General features: G+C 32.4%; 1 protein-coding gene across 1 annotated transcript in view; it reads left to right on the forward strand.

Annotated features, from left to right (window-relative positions):
* RNGTT (RNA guanylyltransferase and 5'-phosphatase) overlaps positions 1-23,375 on the forward strand; it is a 241,283-nt gene that overhangs the window by 176,737 nt on the left and 41,171 nt on the right. The window contains 1 exon segment of the mRNA XM_039853170.1: positions 21,803-21,869. Coding sequence (XP_039709104.1) covers positions 21,803-21,869 — 67 coding nt within the window.

The raw sequence follows: 23,375 nt of genomic DNA on the forward strand, positions 1-23,375 counted from the left end.
TTAAATTCACATGGTAAAAAATCAGATGATTATTCTCAATTATTTTAAAACATAAATTCCATTGTAATAAATGTCATCTAGATGACTAGTCCAACCAGAACAGTGCCTGACACATAGTAGATGCTCAAAAAATGAATAAATGGATGAATGAGTGAACTAATGAATAGTTCTTATAAACTGTTTAATAATTTATCCACATAGGTATTTATAGGTAAGGTAGCCATGTTGAAGTATTTGATAAAAATTCTTAATTTTAACTTAAACTCCTTAGTGCTAAAGACTGATTCTCTACATGAACATGCTACAGTGAGACCTGTTAACTTAATTAAGCTGTACCAGGTTAATAGTTATACAAAGTAAGTTGATAGGTTAGGGCCAGCTAAACAGAATTGCATACATAGAATTGTTATAGATTAAAAGGTATAACCTGTGTGAAGGGAACCTATAAACTATAAAGTACTACACAAAGGTTAGTCTTTTTTTAAGCAAGCTTTTATTATTAATATGGAACCAGTAATACATGTTAAACAATACTACTATACCACAAATACATTTCTTAGAATAGGCAATATGTGTTTGAGCATATATACTGGATTGTATAGCTTGTCAAAATATACTCTTATTTGTGGTAAGGTGTTTTTAGGTGTTTCTAAGTAATTAGAAGGATGCAATTATAAAAAAAACTATAACTGATAACTCAGAATATAGTATATAATCTTGATAGATGATTGTTGGAAAGTAAATTTCTAAATGCAAATGTTATAATTAGAACTTGAAACTTTGGGAGGAATCATTTTGGATAAAATATTAGTAGTTTGAATTAATTTGTACAAAGTATTTTAAGGCCGAACATTAAAAGATTAAAACTTGTGTCTAGATATTGTTCATGAACAAGGTTAGATTATTTGTTTATTTAACATTAGAAATAATGAAGGAAACAAGTAAAATGGTTTATTTCTTGATGAAAATGTATTTTGTCACTGAAAAAGATTTCCATTTCCACTCAAGACAACTTTTAAGTACGTTTGTAATATCTGCTTTTTTATTTTAAGCCAAAACAATTTACTAAGAATAACTTTTAAAAAATCATGATGAAATATGTTTCTTGGGTCATAATTTGAACCTCTGGAAACTTGTATGATTTTTTTCACTTATGCACGGAAAGAGAGTATACCTTTTTTTTATTTTTTTTTAACAAATTTTCTTTCACTGATGCCATTTTGTTGCTCTCCTTATGTTTGTATATAATAAGGTAGTACAAAGTACTGTGAACTTATTATTCAATGGAAATGTGTCCTTTCAGAGATGATTTGCTATTTACCAATCATCATGAGTAGATTGTATTTCATTATTTACATTAATGTGGTACAAGGGAATATTTAAAAAAATAAAAGTTTTATTTATTTTATTTTTTAACTTAACTTAAATTTTTTTATTTTTAAATACCAGCTGATGTTCAACATTTTATTAGTTTCAAGTGTACAGCATAGTGGTTACACGTTTATATAACTTATAAAGTAATCCCCCTGGTAAGTCTGGTACCCACTTGGCACCATACATAGTTGTTACAGTATTATTGACTATAGTCTCTATATTGTACTTTACATCTCCTTGACTATTTTGTAACTACCAATTTGTAATTCTTAATCCCTTCACCTTTTTTAACCCAGCCCCCATAACCCCTCCCATCTGGAGACCATCAGTTTATAAAAAAGAGTAGAGTTTTAAATATTATGCTTGAAAAAGATATGAAGGACAATTAAAATCTGGTGTCTGATAAATAAAATAACCATTTTAATGTAAATATCATCTTTTATTTATATTTTGATCCCTTCATTGTAAAACATCTATTGATCATGCTTTGTTTAAGAACTTATGATTTTAGGTGGATAAAGGCAGTAGTCTTAAGCTTTAGACCACAGATAGTACATTTAAATACATATGGATAATAAAACCTTGTTATTTTAGATTAGACTCTTTTAGAAGTCTGGATGCAGTTTGCACTCAAGTTGAGTAGAAGTTCACTTTATATGCTTAACAAATTCATATTATAAATACATTTTATAAATATATTTAGTCTTACTGAGGGTGTCTTAAATCAGACTGGGTAACTTAAACAACATTTATTTCTCAACAGATCTGGAGGCTGGAAATCTGAGATGAGAGTGCCAGCATAGGCAGGTTCCTGGTGTAGGCCCTCTTCCTACTTATGTCCTCACATGGCCTTTACTGGTGTGTGCATACAGAGACAGAAATCTCAGGTCTCTTCCTGTTTTTATAAGGGCTTTAATCCCATCATAAAGGCCCCCTTATCATGACCCAATCTAACTCTAATTACCTCCTAAGGGCCCAACTTCCAAATACCTTCACATTGGGGATTAGAGTTTCAACATATGAATTGGGGGGCCTGAGAAACAGTTCTTAGTAGAGGGAAAAACAAAAAACTTTCAAAGAATCACTAAGCAATTTTAATTGCATTCATTTGTTTACAAACAACAGGCTGTTTACAGCATCTAGCATAACATATACTTTGCAATTTATAGCAGTACAAAGCTGAAAGAGAAACATACAGGAATATCAAACTGAAATATAGTTACAACTCTTGATTTTAAAAAGTAAGCTAATCTAAGTAACTGATATATGCGTGTTGTGTATGTGTGTACTTTTAGATAATAAAAATTTAAGATATGCAAATGACAACATTACCTGTTTGATTTAAATCAAACAGGTGAGATTAGGATAGAATCTTTCTACAAAGGGTATGACCTCTGGATTCAAGATGATTACTTGTTTCATATTATCTCCATCTTCTGACTTTCCAGAGTGGTGTCTAGTGATAGGTTCTGGTTGCATGGTCCAGGCCTACCCTACTTTGTCAGGCAGTTTTCACAGGGGCAGGACATACATAAGCAGTTACTTTCCATTCTTGGCTAGAGTGAGTACAACAGATTCTACCTTGAGATGCAGCAGAATTTTCTTCCTTGTTCAGTAGAGTTTTTTGAGAAATTTTGTTCAGGTCACATCCCTGAATGAACAAATGGTTTGCTTACTCTTTATTTGCAGTCTCCAGTATGGTAGCCACTAGCCATACATGGCTGCTGAGGTCTTGAGATGTGGCTAGTCTGAAATGAGAAGTGCTGTAAGTATATACCAGATTTTGAAGACTTAGTACAACAACAACAACAACACCAAAAGTTAGAAATCTCACTAGTAACTTTGATATTTATTACCAGTTCTAGGTAGTTTCACCATTAACATCTTTGCTGTAAGCATTTTTTGCAGTATAACTAATTGGCCAGAAGGCAATTTCACTGTAAAAGATAAAATAACTGTTTGACGATGGGTTTCATTTCTCCATTGACGAATCAACCACTCAGTTTGGCAGACTTGAGACATTTAAGCTAGTTGTCAGTTTGGTTTCATTTTTTCCATCAGCAGATTTCCCTCAGTACTCGCATTGCATACTCTACTAGAGTATTATGGCTGGAAGGAACTGAGGGGCCAGAGTGGTGACATTTCAGAAAGCACCAGAACCAATGTACTAACTAAAGGCTGGCACCAGTTCTCAAGTCCAGAAGCTGGAGCTGGAGACTCTGTGCTGAGATCTGACTTTAGGCAGTAGCCTCCAAGGCAGGGAAGGAGGAGAGCAAAGCAGAAGGTGTTGAAGTCTTTGGTAGTAGCACATCTCAGCATGCAAGCAAAAATACACGTACTGAAGTTCAGGGGTCACCCTAGAAACCAGGGTTGTTGCTTTTGGGACAGTGGTCAGTGAGGTGACTAGAGTAAACTATACTGGCTGCAGAAGCCCTCTTGGACCCAGTGATGCAAAAGTAGTTCAAAGAAATAGTTCATCACTGGCATGGAAGAGAGAGCCCGTGGATTGCACAATCTGAAAGGCTACTTCCTTTCCCCAACCCTGCCTTTACTGGAACACCTCCTACTGGGTCCAGTAAAATCTAAACTCTTCAACCTAAATTATAAAATGTATTAATATAACATCAATTCAAATATACTATTGGGGAGGGGGAAGCATGAGAAAGAGAAGTAAAACGTACTGGCAGATCCCTTATATCTGAGTCCATTGGTCCTTTTGTATATTCAACTTATTACATTGAATTGTAGAGCTTGATTTTTTTGGTGTCTTTCACTAAAAGATAATATTCTTGAGAGTAGAGTCTTTTATTCCAGCATAAAACATAGTACCTATGACCTCGAAGGCCTTTTGTACTTTGGAGAGGGTGTGAATGCTTTAGATAATAGCATTTGTCAGGATTTGGAAAAGGATTGCTATCAGAGTCTCTCTAAATTAGGAAAAGGTAATATTGGTTAGGAATTGACCTAGTTTGTAGCCCCATATTTCAGAGAACTGTTTGACTATCTTCTGAGAAACAATTTTTACCCATCTCTTTGCCTGGAAGAATAAAAACTCTAAGACTTCTGCTCTCTCTAAGAAGTCATAAAGAGTGCACTATAATAATTTCCTTAAATTTTTTATGAAATCACTGTTATAGATCTAGCTCTGCTTAAACCAAATGATGCTTGTTGCTTGAAATGTGATTTAATTCCTTTCTAGCACAGAAAATCAACACCTTAATGGAGTACAAAGGTAGCAAATATAAGATGGATCTGTTGCATCTTATATGTTCTATATGTCAGAAATATAATTCACAATTTTTAAAATAGCTGTGATCACTTGGTGTTTCAAAAATATTTTTATTGGTCATAAAATTCAAATGAATAAAAAATATATAGTTGAAACTTAAGCTAGAAGAATCTAGTTGATATGACCACTGAGTTCTTTTCCTAAATGAATTTCTACTTAGAAAATTGTGTGAGGTAGGAGGAAGAGCAGAGATAATACTTGTACTATTTGTGAAGAGCACTCTCTTCCTTTTTTTTACTGATTATAATTGTATCTTTTATGAAATCAGAAATAAGAAAGAAAGATGTTTGATATTGTCTACTTTGGCTGGAGTATTGGTAGCAAGATTGTTTGGAAACACTTGTCAGGTGGTTCCACATACACAGTATATCTCTTAAAGTTAGGAGTTAAGAAACATTTAAGGATTGCCTTCTGAACATGGCACATTTTATCATTGGCAGAGGCCTACTGTGCTACTAGATTTTGCATTTTCAGTTTTCACAAATTACAATAGGGCATTATTGATTCCTACACGTATTTTAAAAAATTGCGGAAAGTTTATTCCCATAAAATAATAGGAAAAAAAGATCACCCCCCATCCTTATTCTTTAAAATAAATTTTAACTGGAGAAATAAAAAATTGATTCTTAGATGGTATGAGGTTTGTCTCTTGGGTCCAGCAGTTTGCAAATGCAGAATAGCAAACTTAAAAAAGACTTTATTGTAGAATGTGTTTCTTGATCCTTTGAGAGTCTGGGAAATCAACAATACTTCTCAGCCCTCTATTACCTTCCCTGTTCTTAGAACACCATTGTGAAGTTATTGATGGAAATAGAACCCGAATGTATGGGATTAATCAGTCTTTCTGCCTTGTTCAAGGCTCTTTAGATAGCATTTCTGTGGTCAGTACTTTTTAAAAAAAATTTATTTATTGGTTTCGGGTATATAGTACATCGGTTAGACATTTACGTAGTTTATGAAATGATTCCCCTGATTGCTCTTTTCCTCCTCTGGCTCTACACCTAGCCATTACATTGCTGCTGACTGTTTTCCCTATGCTGTGCTCCCCATCCCATGACCATCTGTCAACTACTAATTTGTATTTCTTAACCCTTCAACCCTTTATCCCAGCCCCCCAGCCTTTCTCCCTTCTGGCCATCACCAGATTGTCCTCTATATTTGTCTTATTTTTGATTAGTTCTTTTTGTTCCTTAGATTCCACATAAGTGAAGTCATATAGTATTTATCTTTTTCTACATAATAACCTCTAGGTCCATCCATGTTGTTGCGAATGGTATGATTTCATTTTTTTTTAATGGCCAAGTAATATTCCATTGTATATATGAACCATAACTTCTTAATCCAGTCGTCTATTGATGGGCATGTAGGTTGCTTCCATATCTTGGCTATTGTAAATAGTGCTGCTGTGAATATAGAGATGCCTAGATCTTTATGAATTATTGTTTTGGTTTTCTTTGGATAAATAGCCAGAAGTTCAGTTGTTGGGTCAGAAGGTATATCCATTTTTAATTTTTTAAAGAACTTCCAGACTATTTCCATAGTAGCTGTATCAATTTGCTATTCCACCAACAGTGTATGAGGATTCCCTTTTTTCCACATCCTCGCCAACACTGTTCTTTGATATATGGATGATAGCCATTCTGACAGGTGTGAGATGATATCTCATTGTGGTTTTAATTTACATTTCTCTGATGATTAGTGACCTTGAGCATCTTTTCATATGTCCGTTGACCTTCTTTCTGTATTTCTTCTTTGGAGAAATATCTATTCAGGTGTTCTGCCCATTTTTAAATTGGATTGTTTGTTTCTTTGTTGTTGAATTGTATGAGTTCTTTATATATTTTTGGATATTAACCCCTTATCCAATGTATTGATAAGTGAATATCTTTTCCCATTCGGTCAGTTGTCTTTTTGTTTTGTTGATGGTTTCTTTTGCTGTGCAAAAACTTTTTGGTTTGATGTAGTCCCATTTGTTTATTTTTTCTTTTGTTTCCCTTGCCTGAGGAGATATGTGGTCATTACTTTTGAGCTAGGTATTTTAAATTTGTTTAATCATTATTTGTTATTGTTTTCTGTATATCCTATCTTTTGATGTAGCAAGTGTTTCATTACAGATTAGTTACCCATAAATTAGCTTAAATCTGTTGTCATTTTTAGAGGATTTGGGGAAATAAATGGTAAATTTGGAATCATTGGCTTGAAAAGTGATCTCTTAAATATTTAATATGATACACATGATTTATTAGATTATTATAAATGTATTATATGTATACATATAATTTATATGTTACATTATACATATTACACATTTATTTATATTATATTATTGAAGTAATTATGCATCATCTCCTCAAAGGAATCTTGAAATTATCACACTTGACCCTTTATCCTTCTAATTTAACAGGGGAATGTTCCATCTAATTAAAACTTCATCTAAGTTTCTTAATCTTGATATCTTTTTTTTGATCATGTTAAGATCAAATTTTGAATTTTGCTGGGGGATAGTGAGCTTAACAAAGAGATAGTATTGTTTAAGGCCACCGTTATTTTCTTTTTTTATTGGTGACTATTTTACTCTGATAAAATTAGGAAAAGAATGGTGGATTCTTATAGTTGGCTTTTTTTTTTTTTAAAGTGAAGGAAGCTTTAAAGTGTATTTATTATAACAGGAAATTCACCAGTTCAGGGTCACTGTGTGCCTAGTGTGTGGCATTTGCCTGAGTTCTAGGTTAAGGGATAGGGGTACTGACTTTGAAGACCTGGGACAATTTGGTAAGTTAGAAGAATTAACTAGGTAGTTAGCCTTTCTATTTTCTCTACCCTTTTTACTTAGGAAACTTTTTATAGGTTGAAAGCAAGAAGTACCAGGTTTAATAGTTTTCATATCTTTTCTGGATAGCATATTCTTTTGAGATAAAAGCTCAGAACTGTGATCCTGGTTGTTACCAACATAAGCTCCCATATGAATGTTGACGTGCCGCTTTTTCTGACATCAGGTTCTTTCTGCACTTTGCATTACTGCCAGAGGACTGCTTGTCCTTGTAATTAAATTCTATTGCTTGTTGGTGCAATCAACATCAATTTTCTTTCTGTATTCCTTTCTTTTTTGGTTATATCGTGATGGCTCAGTTTCCTCATTATCTGCAAAACACCCTTTTGAGGTGTTGTTATCTGCAAAACACCCTTTTGAGGTGTTAGCAATGGGAAGGAAGAGTTATGAAATATTAGTAAAAAAGGGAAGAAAAATTAAGCTAAAATAGTAAATATTCCTATAAAGAAATTATAATGTCATTTCTAATATATTGTCTGTCTTGCAAATAGTCCTTATATCAATGGATTATTTCTCTTTCATAGGGCTCCTAGCACCCATCAGCTCTCCTCCTCCCTTCCTTAAGACAGCTGTACAAAGAATCAGAAGCTTAAACTGAACCATCATATTTGTGTTCAATTATGTGTATCAGCAAACACTTAATCCATTATAAGTTTCATTTCAAATCTATGACATTTATGAGGTTGTTTTTATAATACTGTTTTTCATAGCCTAGAATGGTTATAGTTGAAAGTACTTTGCTCTTCATAGTTCAGACTGTTTTTAAACTGTGGTTAAAACTTCGAACAAGTACAGATTTGGTACGTACTTTTTAAGCAGCATTGGTAGGTAGTTTATAAACAACATTTATGTACTCTAAGAAAAAAAATGAAGCGAAGAATTTTGGACGTGTTTAGTTATGGCAGTAGCAGATAAATAGAATCTAATTTGCCATTTCTCTTTAGGATGTCTTCACTTTATTTTTTATTTTTTTTAAGTTTATTAGGGTAACATTGGTTAATGCAATTATATAATTTTCAGATGTACATTATAATTTGACATCTATATATTCTATTGTGTGATTACCACCCAGAGTCCAGTTTCCTTCAGCTACCATATATTTGATCCCCTTTACCTACTTCACCCTCCCCCTAGTCCCCTATATTTGATCCCCTTTACTCCATCTACCTTTCCCCTTCTCCCCCACCCCCTACCCTCTGGTAACCACTAGTCCGTTGTCAATGTCCATGAGTCTCTGTTCGTTTGTCCCGTTCATTTGTTGCTTTTAGGTTTATATCCCACATATAAATGATATCATGTGATTTTCAACTTTTTCTGTCTGGCTTATTTCGCTTAGCATGATTACCTTGAGGTCCATCCATGTTGTCACAAATGGCTGTATTTCATCTCTTCTTATGGCTGAGTAATATTCCATTGTATATATGTCAACCACAGCTTCTTTAGTCAACCATCTATCTATCATAGGCCACTTTGGTTGCTTCCATGTCCTGGCCACTGTGAATAATGCTGCTATGAACATCGGTGTGCAAATATCTTTTCAGATATGGATTTTCAAGTCATTGGGGTCAATACCCAGTAGAGGGATTGCTGGATCATATGGTAGATCAATTCTTAGTTTTTTGAGGATCCTCCATACTGCTTTTCATAGTGGCTGTACCGATTTGCAATCCCACCAGCAATGTATGAGAGTTCCTTTTTCTCCACATCTTCTCCAACATTTGTTATTACTTGTCCTGTTCATTACAGCCATTCTGACAGGTGTGAGATGGTATCTCATTGTGTTTTTGATTTGCATTTCCCTAATAGCTAGCGAGGATGTCTTCACTTTAGACTACCATATTTTGAATCTTTCAATTATTTCTTGATGAATGATAGACTGTTGAAATTTAACTTAAGTACTTATGAAATAATTCATTTCTCTTAATATCTGTGTATTTTTAGATTTTACTTTTATTTGTGCCTTGTATACGTCTGGAATTGTTTCATTTTATTTTAAGCTACCTAAGTATTTGCCTTAATAAATTCTATTTTAGCTTATAAAATAATTGAAGTGTGCTTGCTATTTTCAGGAATTTTAGTAGAATTTTATTTAAAAAATAGTGCTAGTTGGTGTTTTTAGCCTCTAATATGCTGCTTGGAACCATTTAAATTATAAAATTACATTAATGTGCCTTCTTACCTGATATCTGAATAGAAGTCTTTCAGTACTGTTTCTCATTTATAATAGCATTTCTTTGCAACCATCTCTAGATTATTTATAATAGATAAATCCACAGTGTCTTTTTCTTCTCATTAGTTATGTGTTTTATTTGATGTCAGTGATTGTTGTTATAAGCACTGTACCTTGTAAAATAAAATGTAAAGACACTTCTACTTTCTTGTAAAATGAATTTGATCTCAGAGGCAACACGTTGCTTTACCATAATTACTCAAAATAGACTTTACTGTTTGTTCCTCTCCTTCCCTCACCCCCCACCCCCACCCCGCCCTTTCCCGCAAAAGGGCATTTCAGTGCATTGGTATACTCAGTGTTCATATTGATTCTAAGACTTGCCTCATGCTGCTTGCCCACTACTGCTGCCTTGTTCTTAATTACTTTTTTAAAAAGTCATGAAAACAACTTTTATGTTTTTGGAGTTAGGGAATATTTGCAGATGAAATCTCTTCTTGCCTAGTTAACTAACGTCCTTTTATTTTTGGAATCTCTTATGTTGTTCTTTTGACTTCTCTCTACATCTTCTTCACATTTTCATCTCAATAATTCATATGTAGTCAAATAAGACTCCTGGAGCAGAAATTCTAGTCTTAGAAAGAGGCTTTTTAAGTTCTAAACTATTTTGAGTATACACTAAGACCAGGTAATCTTCATTTTCTTGTTTAGATCACACTAGAACTTTAGCTGTCGGTTTTGGATTTGTATATCAAAATATTTTATGGCTAAGTGATCTACATATAAATTTGCTTTATATTCATTAAAAATTCTGCATTACATTTGTCAAGTATTTTTTAGGTTAACTTAATATTAGTAAGAAGGTGTATGTTGTTTCTTGTTTGTTTTTTACTTACCAAACAACCATGATCACCCACCTTGTGTCAGACACTGTACCAGAGTCTTGGGATTATAATATGATGGTACTTCACAGCATTTAATAAGAGTCTTAAAATATGAATACTTTATTACAGATTCCAATGTTGAGTCATAGTGTATTTAAAGAAATTTTCTAAAATCCAGCATGTAAGATTACACTTAACATGCAAGCCTCGACTTTCAGGGTTTAAAAGTCTCTAGTAGTCAGATTACTGCAGTATATAATTCATGTGGGTCTAAATAGAATTTGCCAGTTTGTCTTAGTTTCTTGTAGTTTACTCAAACCTGCTGCCTCCTTAGGTCTATGGACTCCCGAGAGCAGGTATCATCTTTATGTCTCTGGTATCTGGCCCAGACCCTGGCATATACTGTAAATAAATGTTATATAATAAATGATTCAGTTTCCATAAAGGGAGAAGATGGGGTAGAGCCAAAGTTAGTAGAGGTTTAACCTAATATTCTTCCCTGTTGTTGCCTTTCTCTTTTCCCCTACTTGTTTCTTTTTTTTTTTTTTAAGAAGTAGGCCATGTTGATTGAAGAGATATTCTGTACACCTGAAGAGGCTGGCTAGAGCTTTGCCAGCCCCAAGCTGATTTGCTGATTTTATCACTCAAAGTTGCTCATGTTGTGGGTGATTAATTATCTTTAACCAAACTTCTTTATTATTAAAACAATGCCTGTACAGCATAAAAATTAACAAAGAGCTAGAGGAAGAGAAGTTTGATGCCCAGTTCTACCTCTTACAAGCTGTGTGTCCCTAGGAAAATTAGTTATTTCTGTTAGCTTCCGTATCTGTTAATGGAGATAATAATGGCATCTAATTCACGAGGTTCTTCGATAAGGTTAAATAACAGTTCTACATTCCTAATACTAAAGGAGTATTTAAATTAGAATTAATACCAGAGAGAAGACCAATGTAATGTAAAGTTAAGCTTAACCACAGGGCCTTGTACATTGAAGTTCTCTTTCAGTAAGTAACAACTATAATTATTGTTGTTGCTTTTGTAATTATCAATACTAGTTTATAGTAATACATCATTACATATACATGTGTATACACACACACATACACACATAAATACATATACATACATACTTAGGCCTGCTATTTACAGCATCTCATTTCTAATCTAACTATTCAGGAAACTTAATCATCAGAAAGAAGATTACTTTGTAACTATGTGATCAGAGAACAAGAGTTAGGTGATCCTGCTATTTTACCCAGGCTGAAATGGAGCTTGGAAAATTAAGTCTTCCACATTAGTATGTACTTTACTAGCGTTCTGATAACTCATCATTGCTAATTATGTCAGTCAATCTTCCCTGTGACCATCTGCCTCTCTCTCTTTTTCTCCCTCTTTCGTACATGCAGATGTGCATGAACCATATAAATTCTGACAGATTTATGTTTTAAAACTCTTATTTGTCAGTAACTGCAGACTTCATTATTTCATATTAAGGCAGTTTTTCTTTTTAAAATGTAAGGTATTTTGAGAATATACCTTAGTCATTTAATGTATTCAACTGATTTAGATGGAACAAACATTAATGAAGTACATATATTATTTCATTTAATCCTCTAAACATCTCTGTGAAGTAATCATACTCATTTGTCCAACAAAATACTGAGGCTAAAGAGGATTTAAATGAATGCTTAACGTTAAAAAAAAATACAGTTATTAAACACTGCAGTTAGGAATCAGATTTACTTCCATGATTTTAAGCCAGCCTTTCCACAGCATCATAACAGCCTGAACAAAAAGGACTTAGAAATCTCCATTTATGAGTCATCTCTCTTAGGATTACTTCATTATGTATTACCCATTCTGTAGGGATTTTTAGTTGACTCAACTTCAGAATGACAATTCCTGACCATGTAACCCTCCTAACTGGCAGAGTGGAAGAAAATGAAAGATTTCATATTTTGAGAAAAGAAAGAGTTAAGTGTTGAAGTTGGAACGGTATCAGATAAATGGAGGACTAGGTAGCTTTAGTGAAGAGGGGAGAAGGAAAGTTAAGAATACGTGTAGGGAATACAGATGAAGGATGGATAAACTCAAGACTGGATCTTCTCCATTCAGTGGAGAAATGAAAGTGTTTTTTGAAGTGAGAAGAGAAAGAGATGTACCTGAAATTTGGATAAAGTAAGTTCGGAACAATCTCTGTGAGAATCAAGAGGAGAGAAATGTTTGAAGTTGTTGATAGACTTGTGTTTTAGGGATGCATATTTTGGGGCTTTAGATATTTTTGATAAAATATGCATAACATAAAATGTACTGTTTTAACTATTTTCAAGTATACAGGTGATTGACATTTAAGTTAATTCTCAATATTATGCAACCATGACCACTGTCCGTTTCCAGAACTTTTTCATCATCCCACATAGAAACTCTGTATCCGTTGAACAATAAATAATTCCCAGATCCTTCCTCACCTTAGCCTCTGATAGCCACTATTCTACTTTCTCTTTCTATGAATTTCACTATGCTAGGTACCTCAGACAAGTGGAATAATACAATATTTGTCCTTTTTGACTGGCTTATTTCACTTGGTATGATGTTTTCAGGGTTTATCATGTTATAGCATGTCAACATTTCCTCCTTTATAAGGCTGAATGATATTTTTTTTACATAAATACCACATTTTGTTTATCACTTGTTGATGAGGATATGGATTCTTTCTACCTTTTGGCTATTGTGAATAATGCTGCTATGAACATTAGTGTACAAAGAAATTGAATTTAAAACATTAAAAATCCTTTATGGAATAACTGTTTAAGAAATGACTAATTATACTTACATACTGTTTAAGTCATTCTGAAAGCCTGGTTAGTTTGAGGAAAAGATAACATTGTATGACTACTCCTCATGTTTTTGCTGAGCACATTCCAAGGTTGTAATGATCATAACTTCCTTCAAGAATGCATATCAGTCACTTAATAGAATAGAAAAAATAAATGGAAAATTATTATGATATTAGATAACCTTCACCTCACTTTTTGAGGATAATCAAATTCGTTTCACCATAAGTATATGAGAGTTTTTAAGTCATTTATAAAAAATGGTCCTAGTCAGCTAGGTAACATTTAGTTTATATTCATGATTTTGAGAATTGTTAAAATTATCATGCTTTATAGCATTGACAGCACTATGGACATGTCATGATTTCCCATTATCAGCCCAGCATATGAGAGTCTAGAAATTCGTCATTACTTAGACTAGATTATAGTTATATTACTGAGGTTAAACTATCGCACATTATGTTACCTTTTAATTGTTGATCAAGGCATATGTCAAGGATAAATTAGTTATTTTTAAGCAAAATAATTGACATGTAGTTCAACATTTAAATTTGAGACAATTAAAGAATAGTTCTAGTGTTATATCATTAGTTACAGATGTATTTGGAAGATATCAAAGGATAAAATGAATTGTCATAGTTTAAATGAAGTATTCAGCTAGTTAAGAAGTTCCTTTATCGACTTTACAAACCTAACTACGGTCAGTCAATAGTTACTCTGTTTGAACAAAAGAATATACTGATTAAATTAAGACAGGAACTATCTTGAGCTATCTCAAAACAAGCTGATTCACATTTATAAGTAGAGTCATGAAAATGATAAAGAATTAATTACATTTAAAAGTAAAGATAGCTAGTATATACCTAGCAATGAAAAATAATAATTTAATACCTACATAAGCCATATTTTAAGAAAAAGAATTCATATATAATATATCCTAGAGGAGTATTTAAATTAAAATTAAAAGCAAAGAGAAGATTAATTTAATGTATATTCTAGCAATGAGACACTTAGATGGTTCTTTGTATTTTTGTAGAGAGTTCTATGGAGCTGAAATTCAGATTTGCAGTAGTTCCTTTCAGTATGGAATATAATAATCTTAGTCATTATGGGCTCTGATTTAAAAAACAACAACATTTTTCTCTTTGATTGATCATAGCTATTATTGAAATAGCTGGTAACATGTGACATGGTGCTATAATTTAGACTAAAAAAAATTGAATTGTGAATTATATCCGCTCAGCTTAAATTTCTGTTTCTATTCTCCAAAACATCTTTTGTACTTCTTTTTCTGCAGAAACAGCTTTTTAACATAATGTTCCTACATTTTCCCGGGGGAAAAGGAGGACTTCACAGTCGAATTCTTATCCGAAGTATACAAGGGAAACTTGTACAACAGAAGTAGAGGGGAAAAAATAAAATAAGATTCAGAATTTCCCATTACAGGAAATGAAATTTTTATTCCATCTAACCTTTTAACAAATGTGCTTTACAAATACTTCATGGGATCAGTGTCAAGGAGATGAAAATTATGAATACGATGAAGATGCAGATGATTTCAGAAGTTTAGATTTGAGGCTAACCCCTACATAAATCATTCTCCCCTCTCTTCTTTAGTAGGTAAAAGTAAGCCGTAGAATAATTCTTAGGATCATTAGATACAAATTAGACAAAGAGCTATATGTATTTAATGATTTCCCTGTTAAAATCTACTTTTCAACCTATCTGGCTTCATGTTTACACAGGCAGTTTTTCAAATAATCAACAGTCCGTTTAGAATCTAGGTCAGGGTAGATCAATTTAGAATTATTTGTAGGCTCAGTTCTCTATATGACTTAGACTGTTGTAGATTTCCTTTTTTTAAGTATAGTTTTCAAATTTTAAAGATGAAATTTTACACTTTTACAGCTTTGCTGAATTTCTAGAATTTTTTTATAAATGGAAATAGTAATTTCTAGGATTTTATAGAAATAGAAGCATACAATATGTGCTTCCCCCCAATCCCCTCTTCTTTCAATATTTATCCGTGTTATGACGTGTATCAGTAGTCTATTTCTTCTTGTTGCTGAGTAGTATTTTATTGTACAGATTGATCACAATTTACTTATCCATCCACCTCTTGATGGACATTTGGAATGTTTCCAGTTTGGAGCTATCAAGAATAAAGCTACTATGAAAGTTGGTACAAGTCTCTGTGTAGACATATGTCTTTCATTTCTTTAGGGTAGCATTTGGCAGTTTTCTTCTCTGAAGGACCAGGTAGTAAATATTTTAGACATTATCCCTTCATGCACCATGGTCTTAAAACTCCAGGTAATAAACCTGGTAGTGGTAGGACTTATTTCAGTTGTTTCCTGTCTCTCAGGTACCACTGACCTGTACTGCCTTTTGTCCAGTATCTGAAAACCATTATACCATCTTGTATATTTAGTTTTATAGTAGGAATAGGGCCTAATGCATTTCTTGTTACTCTCTTTTGGCTGGGAGTGGAAAATCTATCTGTACATTTTTAATGCAGTTGTTTCTTTTTTTCAGTTTTAATTCCTTTATTTTTAAAACTGATAGCCTAGATATGTGAGTTTTGTGTTTTCATATTATATTTATGCCATAGAATATGTAGCTCCAATACTAAGAAGGAAATGAGTGACTTTTGGATTCACTAGTAGCTCATTTCTTAAATACTCATCTGCTTATATAGGAATATTAAAATATGTTAATGTATCAATTAATATTGTATCCCAAATTTAGGAGTCACTCTCACTCTTACTGATTGTTTATATTGTTTTTTTTCTTTGTGCTTTTTATATTGACCTTTTATATTATGAAATGTAATACATATAAAAAATACATAAAGCATTAATGTATAACTTAATGAAATTTCATGTAAGCAACACCCGTTTAATCACTACTCAGGTCAAGAAAGAAAATATTTTCAGTATTTTAGATGCTCCTAGCATGCTCTTTCTCATTCACAAAATTCTCCTTTCCACCAAAGGTAACCACTATCTAGATTTCTGTTATTTTACTTCCTTGCTCTTCTTTTTACTTTTATTACTTGGGTAAGGATCTCTAAACCGTAGAGTTTGGTTTTGCCTGTTTTTGAACCTTAACATAAATTCAACCTATGTTCTTTTACGTTTGGCTTCTTTGGCTCAATGTTGTGATTTTGAAATTCATGCATGCTATATGGAATTCATTTCTTTTCATTGCTCTCTCTATAAAAAATATTATATGTAGACATTTGGATGGACAGCAGTTCTAGGGTGATGACCCATAATAGCCAAACATAGTTATATGCATGTTTAGAACCATGCACATAGATTTGTTGGATATATACCTAAAATTGGAATTCCCAAGTCCTAGATTATGTGTATGTTCAACTTAGGAGATAATGCATGTTATAAATTTCTTCTACTCAGTCATTTCTTTCAGTGTCTGAATAATGTTTTCTTTTCAAATATTTCTCCTGAGTTTATTGAGGTATAACTGGCATAGAACATTGTATTAGTTTAAGGTGTATAATGTAATGATTTGTGAAATAATTACCACAATAAGTTTAGTTAATCGGTAACATCCATCACCTCATGTAGTTCCAGATTTTTTTTTCTTGTGATGAGAAATTTTAGATTTACTCTCTTAGCACCTTTCAAATATACAGTACAGTATTGTTAACTAGTCACCTTGCCGTACATTACACCTCCAGAACTTATTTATCTTATAACTGGATGTTTGTAACTTTGGTTACCATCACTCATTCTCCCTCCTCACCCCCCACCTCCCCCACTGGCAACCACCAATCTAGTCTCTGTTTCTATGAGTTTGGTTTTTTTAGGTCTCATAGATAAGTGAGATCACGTAATATTTGTCCTTCTCTGTATGACTTATTTAGCATAATGCCTTCAAGAGCTATCCATGTTGCTGCAAATGGCAGGATTTCCTTCTTTTTTATGGCTGAATAATATTCCTTACACACATTTGCTTCATACATCTGTGGTCACTTAAGTTGTTGCCTTGTCTTGGCTATTATAAATACTGCTGCAATGATTATGGAGATGCAGGTATCTCTTCCAGATAGTGATTTTGTTTCCTTCAAATATGTACCCAGAAATGGAATTGCTGGATCATATGGTAGTTCTATTTTTAATTTTTGGAGGAACCTCCATACTCTTTCCCATAGCGGCTAACCAGTTTACGTGCAAGGGTTTCTCCACATCCTTGCCAATACCTGTTATCTCTTGTCTTTTCGATATTAGCCATTCTAACAGGTGTGAGGTAATATCTCATTGTGGTTTTGATTTGCATTTCCCTGATGGTTTAGTTCCTCTGCCCATTTTTTAATTGGATTGTTTGGGTTTTTGTTTGTTTGTTTGTTTGTTTGTTTTTGCTGTTTAAGTTCTTTATATGTTTTGGTTATTAACTCCTTATCAGATATATGATTTGTAAATATTTTCTCTCATTCTGTAGATTACCTCTTCATTTTGTCGATTATTTCCTTTGCTGTGCAGAAGCTTTTTGGTTTGATGTAGTGTCACTTGTTTTCTTTTGTTTTTGTTGTCTTTGGGTTTGGTGTCAAATCCAAAAAATCATTGCTAAGACAAATGTGAAGAAGCTCACCCCTTTCTTATGTTTTCTTCTAGGAGTTTATGGTTTCAGGGCTTATGTTCAAGTCTTTAATCCATTTTGAATTGATTTTTGTGTATAGTGTAAGATAGGGTATTCTCTGAATATTGGTAGCTGAGTATTCTTGTATACCTTTGCAAAATGACTTAGCTTTCTGTTGTTTACTTCAGAATCTTATTTATCCTTCCCCAGTCTTACTTATTTCTGTTATTTATTTTACTCAATATATATATTTCTCTTAACCAAACATCATTTTTAGGTAATTTATTTCTGTTGGCACACAGAATCTTTATTTAAACATGTTATTGGTGGTGGTAGTGTTTTTTTCTTTGTTTTTTTTTACAAAAGTTTGTAGCATTTGTCATACCTGTATTAGGATTTAAAATGCAAACTAGAATAGAAAAGTGTGAGGAGTCTCTGAGGATAATGATAAATTTACTCAGTGGTCACTCAAGTTTTATTTGGGCCTAAGGGCTTACCTTGCTTTTGTTTACATCCTACAGAAGTCTCAAAGAATGTAGGTCTTCTCAATAACATGCATTTTCTCAAATTCCAAAGGGCACTATTGATCTCATAATAAATGCATTTGTTTTGTCTGTTTTTCCTGGCAGTAGATTATTATTAGATGTAGTCTGCTCTTTGGAGAGCTTGATGTTTAGCTAAGAAGAGGGATTTTATGTAAATTAGTACTCAAAGATACTGTAAATTTTTTCAAGATATTTTGTTGTAGTTTAAAAATATATCTGTTATTGGGCATTGTAATTAAGACTTATAGACAGAACAGTTAATTCTAAGTTATCTAGTCTATTCTTATTTTTAAAAAGATCCCCTTCTCTTTTTTTAAAACTTTGAATTTGAAATAATTATAGTCAGTTTCTTTTCAAAGCATTATTTCTATGTCTGATATATCATCAGTTTATGGTAAATGAAGTTCTTTAAAATAGTGTTATTTTATTACTTGATAAGTTTTATTTTTCCTGTATGTGAGAAACTTTTCTGGAAATAATTTTGCAGCTTTCTTTCCAGTATAGATATTTGTTAATATTTGTACTTGAGAAATTAGGAAAATAGTCTTGCCTATCTTTACTTTTTCAAAAGCTCTAATAGATCATTTGTCTTTCTTTTTTTTAACCTAACAGTGCCTTCTTATTACTACTTTCCAGCCTTTTTGGTAGCCACACTATAGAAGCGTTTAGATACAAGCAAATATCTTAGGAATTGTTAATTCGTGTAATGGTTATGTTAATTGTCATGCAACTCACGGGCAAAACAATTACCTGGTTCTAAATGAGTTAGGGTTTCCATTTTAACGTGTGTGTGTGTGTGTGTGTGTGTGTGTGTGTGTGTGTCTAGACACAAAAGAAATCAGTGCTGAATTAATGTCTTATTCTGAGGATTTAAAATGTGATTTGCTATATTATACACAAGAACCCTGTCATCATAAGTGGTGACTATTATTTGAAAATAATTATATGTACAATTTGACAAAGCAACTTTTTGAAAGGTGAGCACATTTAAACAAATATTCCATCTTAAAAGTAGGAATTCGTGTTTTCAAAGTATTAATTATTTTACCCATAGCAGGTCTTTAAATTATGATACCTATTAAAACCCACTCAAATGATGCTGGTAATGTAATCTGTGGTAAGGAATAATAGGCACACGGATGAGAAAGGACAGTATTTAAAAAATGAAATACATGTATGCTTTGTAATTGATATATTTAAAAAAATTCTTGCTTAGGAAAAGGTATTTAATAGTTAGGCAAGTTAGAGGAAGAGGGACACAGTAAACAGTATTGGCAAGCTTTCTGAAATGCATAGGCATAGTAATTAGAGGCATATTGATTTTTTAATGTCAGCCCGCTTTTAGTTTCTTCTTTTTTTAGCATATATTTGAATGAAAAATGACTATTCTTATATCTAAAGGGGTTTATCAAGTTTTTTGTGAACATTTTTTATATAGAAAATAAATTACCAGTGCTATATTTAACTAACATTAAATTTATGATACTAGCAATGATTTGCGAGTTAAAGTTTTGTTGGTTGGATTAATTTCTTATTTATCAATTGATGGCTAAGAAATTTTCCATTTTATAGTTGAGATTTGAGGACATTTCTTATGCTTTCTACTTGCATCCAGTAAACAAATGCCTTTAGTCATGTTTATATCCTTCAACAACATAATAAATGAATTAAAACAAGTATTTATATTCCAAAGTTAAGTAGTTTTTTTGCTAAATTGGTTTAATTCAGGATTGTGTTCATCAACTGTTAACATGCTCTTATTGGCCTTCAATGCTTTATAGACCTTTAAAGAATGTCGGGGAACACATGATATTCCTAGAAGACTGAATATCTACCTTACTTTATAAAATCTAAGGTGCTTTGAGAGTGTGCTTTCTTAGTCTTACTAGATCGAGTCAGTGGAAGGTCATCACACTGCCCCCTCACAACTGTCACCTCGATTAGAAGATACCATAGGATATCAGAGGCATCCTAAGTTCAGAGAAGTTGTTTTTCCCTTCACTTTAGATACTACTTGGTATTCCATTCTAGATTCATGCAATATAATTTACATTCATTCTAGAGATAATTTTTCACCTGCAATAAAAGTCTGTTACTTTTACTCCTCACACTCTGAGGAGACTATATCTTGTCCTAGTTGCTTTGGGCAGGAGTATAGACAATTTTTTTCCATATTCTTTATGTATAGTAATGTTAAGACTGGAGTTTTGTCCATTTATTCAGTGTCTACTAGGGAAAGATTTATGATGAAAGATGAAATAAACACAAATATTTACTTTAATTACGTTCTTCTCCTACTTTGCACCACTACACACTCACAAGTACAGTTCTAATGATAGTATTTCTTCATTCACAATGTTTTAATGCAGTTAAGAATGATGAACCTTTGAAATGGGAATAGGAAGGTAGAGATGATGCAGGAAAGGTAACCATTATTTTTTTTCCACTCACTATATGGCTTGATTTTTATTTTCATGTTCATTTATTGTTTTAATAAGAAATAAGTACAGTAAGTTCATCTTATAAAAATATGACTCCATATTGCTTATAAAATAAAGATATAGCATTTGACATTGTTCATGGTCCATTCCAAACGTCCTTTGGTTTTTCATCTCTAACTAAATTATCCCTTATTCTAGCTGTCCTTGTCTATTCTTTTTCGCAAACCTGCATTCTCAGGACTTTGTTAAATTTCTCCCTTGCCTTACCCACCCTTTAAGGCTGATCCCAAACCCTACCTTTTCAAACTTTTCCAGATGTCTGCATAGCCATTATCTGTTACCCCAGAACTTTGCAATGGCATATACCTCTATAAATAGAACTTATGGGAAACCACTTTTTGTTAAGGTTAATTATTTATGTATCTGGTTTTCCTTTTGGATTTTGAGACCTAATTATTTAGGTTTGTGTTATTTCCTTTAGTGCAAAGTATAGACATATAATGAGTGTTTCTTGAGTTGAATCCTTATAGACTTTTAAATATATGCATCACTTTGTTTAATTCTCCCCCAGAGATACTATATAGTAATTTGCTAGAATTACTAATATGTTAGTGTTCTACATTTAAGTTTTCATTCTCAACATTTACCCCCTATTTTCTGAAGTATAAGAATTATTCCTTTATTAGTTACTATCCCATAGTGCAAACGACAAGAATAATTGCATAGGTGCTATTTTTTTCACAATATCTGTTATATAACTTTTGATGATTTTTTTTAAACTTATATTTAAGAAAGAGTATTTTAAAAATAATCCTTTTGTTTTTCCTTTATAGGTTACTTCCTCAGAATGTTGGCCTTCTCTATGTTGGAGGTTATGAAAGACCTTTTGCACAAATCAAGGTATGATTGTTCATTTTCCAGTATACTTTTCTTAGATGTAATTCACTTGTCCAGAAGTCACCCATATCAAAAATATCGTGAATGTGAACTAGTAATTTCATTTGCTTTTGCATCTCTGCTGAAGAAGTAATTCAGTTTTGTAAAGAATTGATTATTTTACTATTTTTGCCCATACAGTTGACTTTGACCAAAGTACTTCAGTTATTAGTTAAGAAGAGTACAATTTAGAGCCATAAATTAATCTTTCATAGTACCCCGTTTGCCATTAAAAAAAAACATTTGACAGCTTTATTGAGTTGTAATTAACATACAGTAAACTATACATATATGAAGTGTACAATCTGATAAATTTTACATTCTTACACTTCTGAAACCATCATCACAATTAAGAGAAATGAAACTATCACCCCAAACGTTTCCCTTTGTTCCTTTGAAATCACCCTCCTCCCCCACCTTTCCTTTTTCTTTCAGTCCTCAGGTGACCACTGATTGAAATTTTTATTTTGATTATCCATTGCTAATATATAAAAAGATGATTAAATTTTTATGTGTTTACTTTGAATCTTACAGTTTTATTATACTCAGTTATTAATTCTAGTAGCTTTCATAGGATTTTCTACATCAGTGATTGTCATCTAATAAAGACAGTTTTCCTTCTTTCTTTCTGATCTGGATTTCTTTTATTGTTTTTTCTTGCTTTACTACATTAGCTAAAATCTACAATACAGAGTTGAATAGAAATGGTGAGAACAGACATCCCTTCCTTGTTCCCAATCTTAGAAGGAAAGCATTTAATCTTTCATCAAAAATTGTTTTTATAGTAATATTAGTTGAGGTTTGATCATAGATTCCATCTAGGCCTTCTTGTAAGAAATGAATAATATGAATGTTCAAGGTTGTTAAAAAGGAAAATTTGAGACCATTCTTTTTCTTTGTTATTACAACTTTTGACAAACTTGTAAAATTGGTTTTTGTTTTTTGTTTAATCTTATGATTTTTCTTCATATTTGTTTCTTGTCTTCACAAGTTATTTGTCTCCTATTCATTTGAGAACTATGAGTTAAAATTCCTTTCCACTGCATATATGACATATATTTTTCTGTTTTGAAAACCAAGGATTTTTAGAATAGACTGAGTCTGAATAAGACATTCAAGATATTTAATACCATAGAGGTTTAGTCACATTATTTACATTTTAAATGAAAAATCTTAGTTACATTAGCATCAGCACTTCTTTAAATTAATGCCTCCATTAATTTAACTTAAATCAAAACACTCTCAAAAATCCATTGTCAGGATCTTAAGTTGTGGACTGTCTTGAACTTTTCTGATTCTTTAATAATGGCAAGCAGTCAGGAACATTTTTTTTCTTCTGTTTTTGATCCCTGGAACATGAGTAGAGTTATAAAGAGTCTCTTCATAAACCTCTCTTACTGTCCTGTCCTAATTCAATGTATAGCTAGGAATTCTAATAAGTTTCAGCAGGAACACTTCTGAAAGCTGAAA

This window comes from Pteropus medius, unplaced genomic scaffold (assembly GCF_902729225.1).
Source record: "Pteropus medius unplaced genomic scaffold, Ma_sr-lr_union100, whole genome shotgun sequence".
NCBI lineage: Eukaryota > Metazoa > Chordata > Mammalia > Chiroptera > Pteropodidae > Pteropus > Pteropus medius.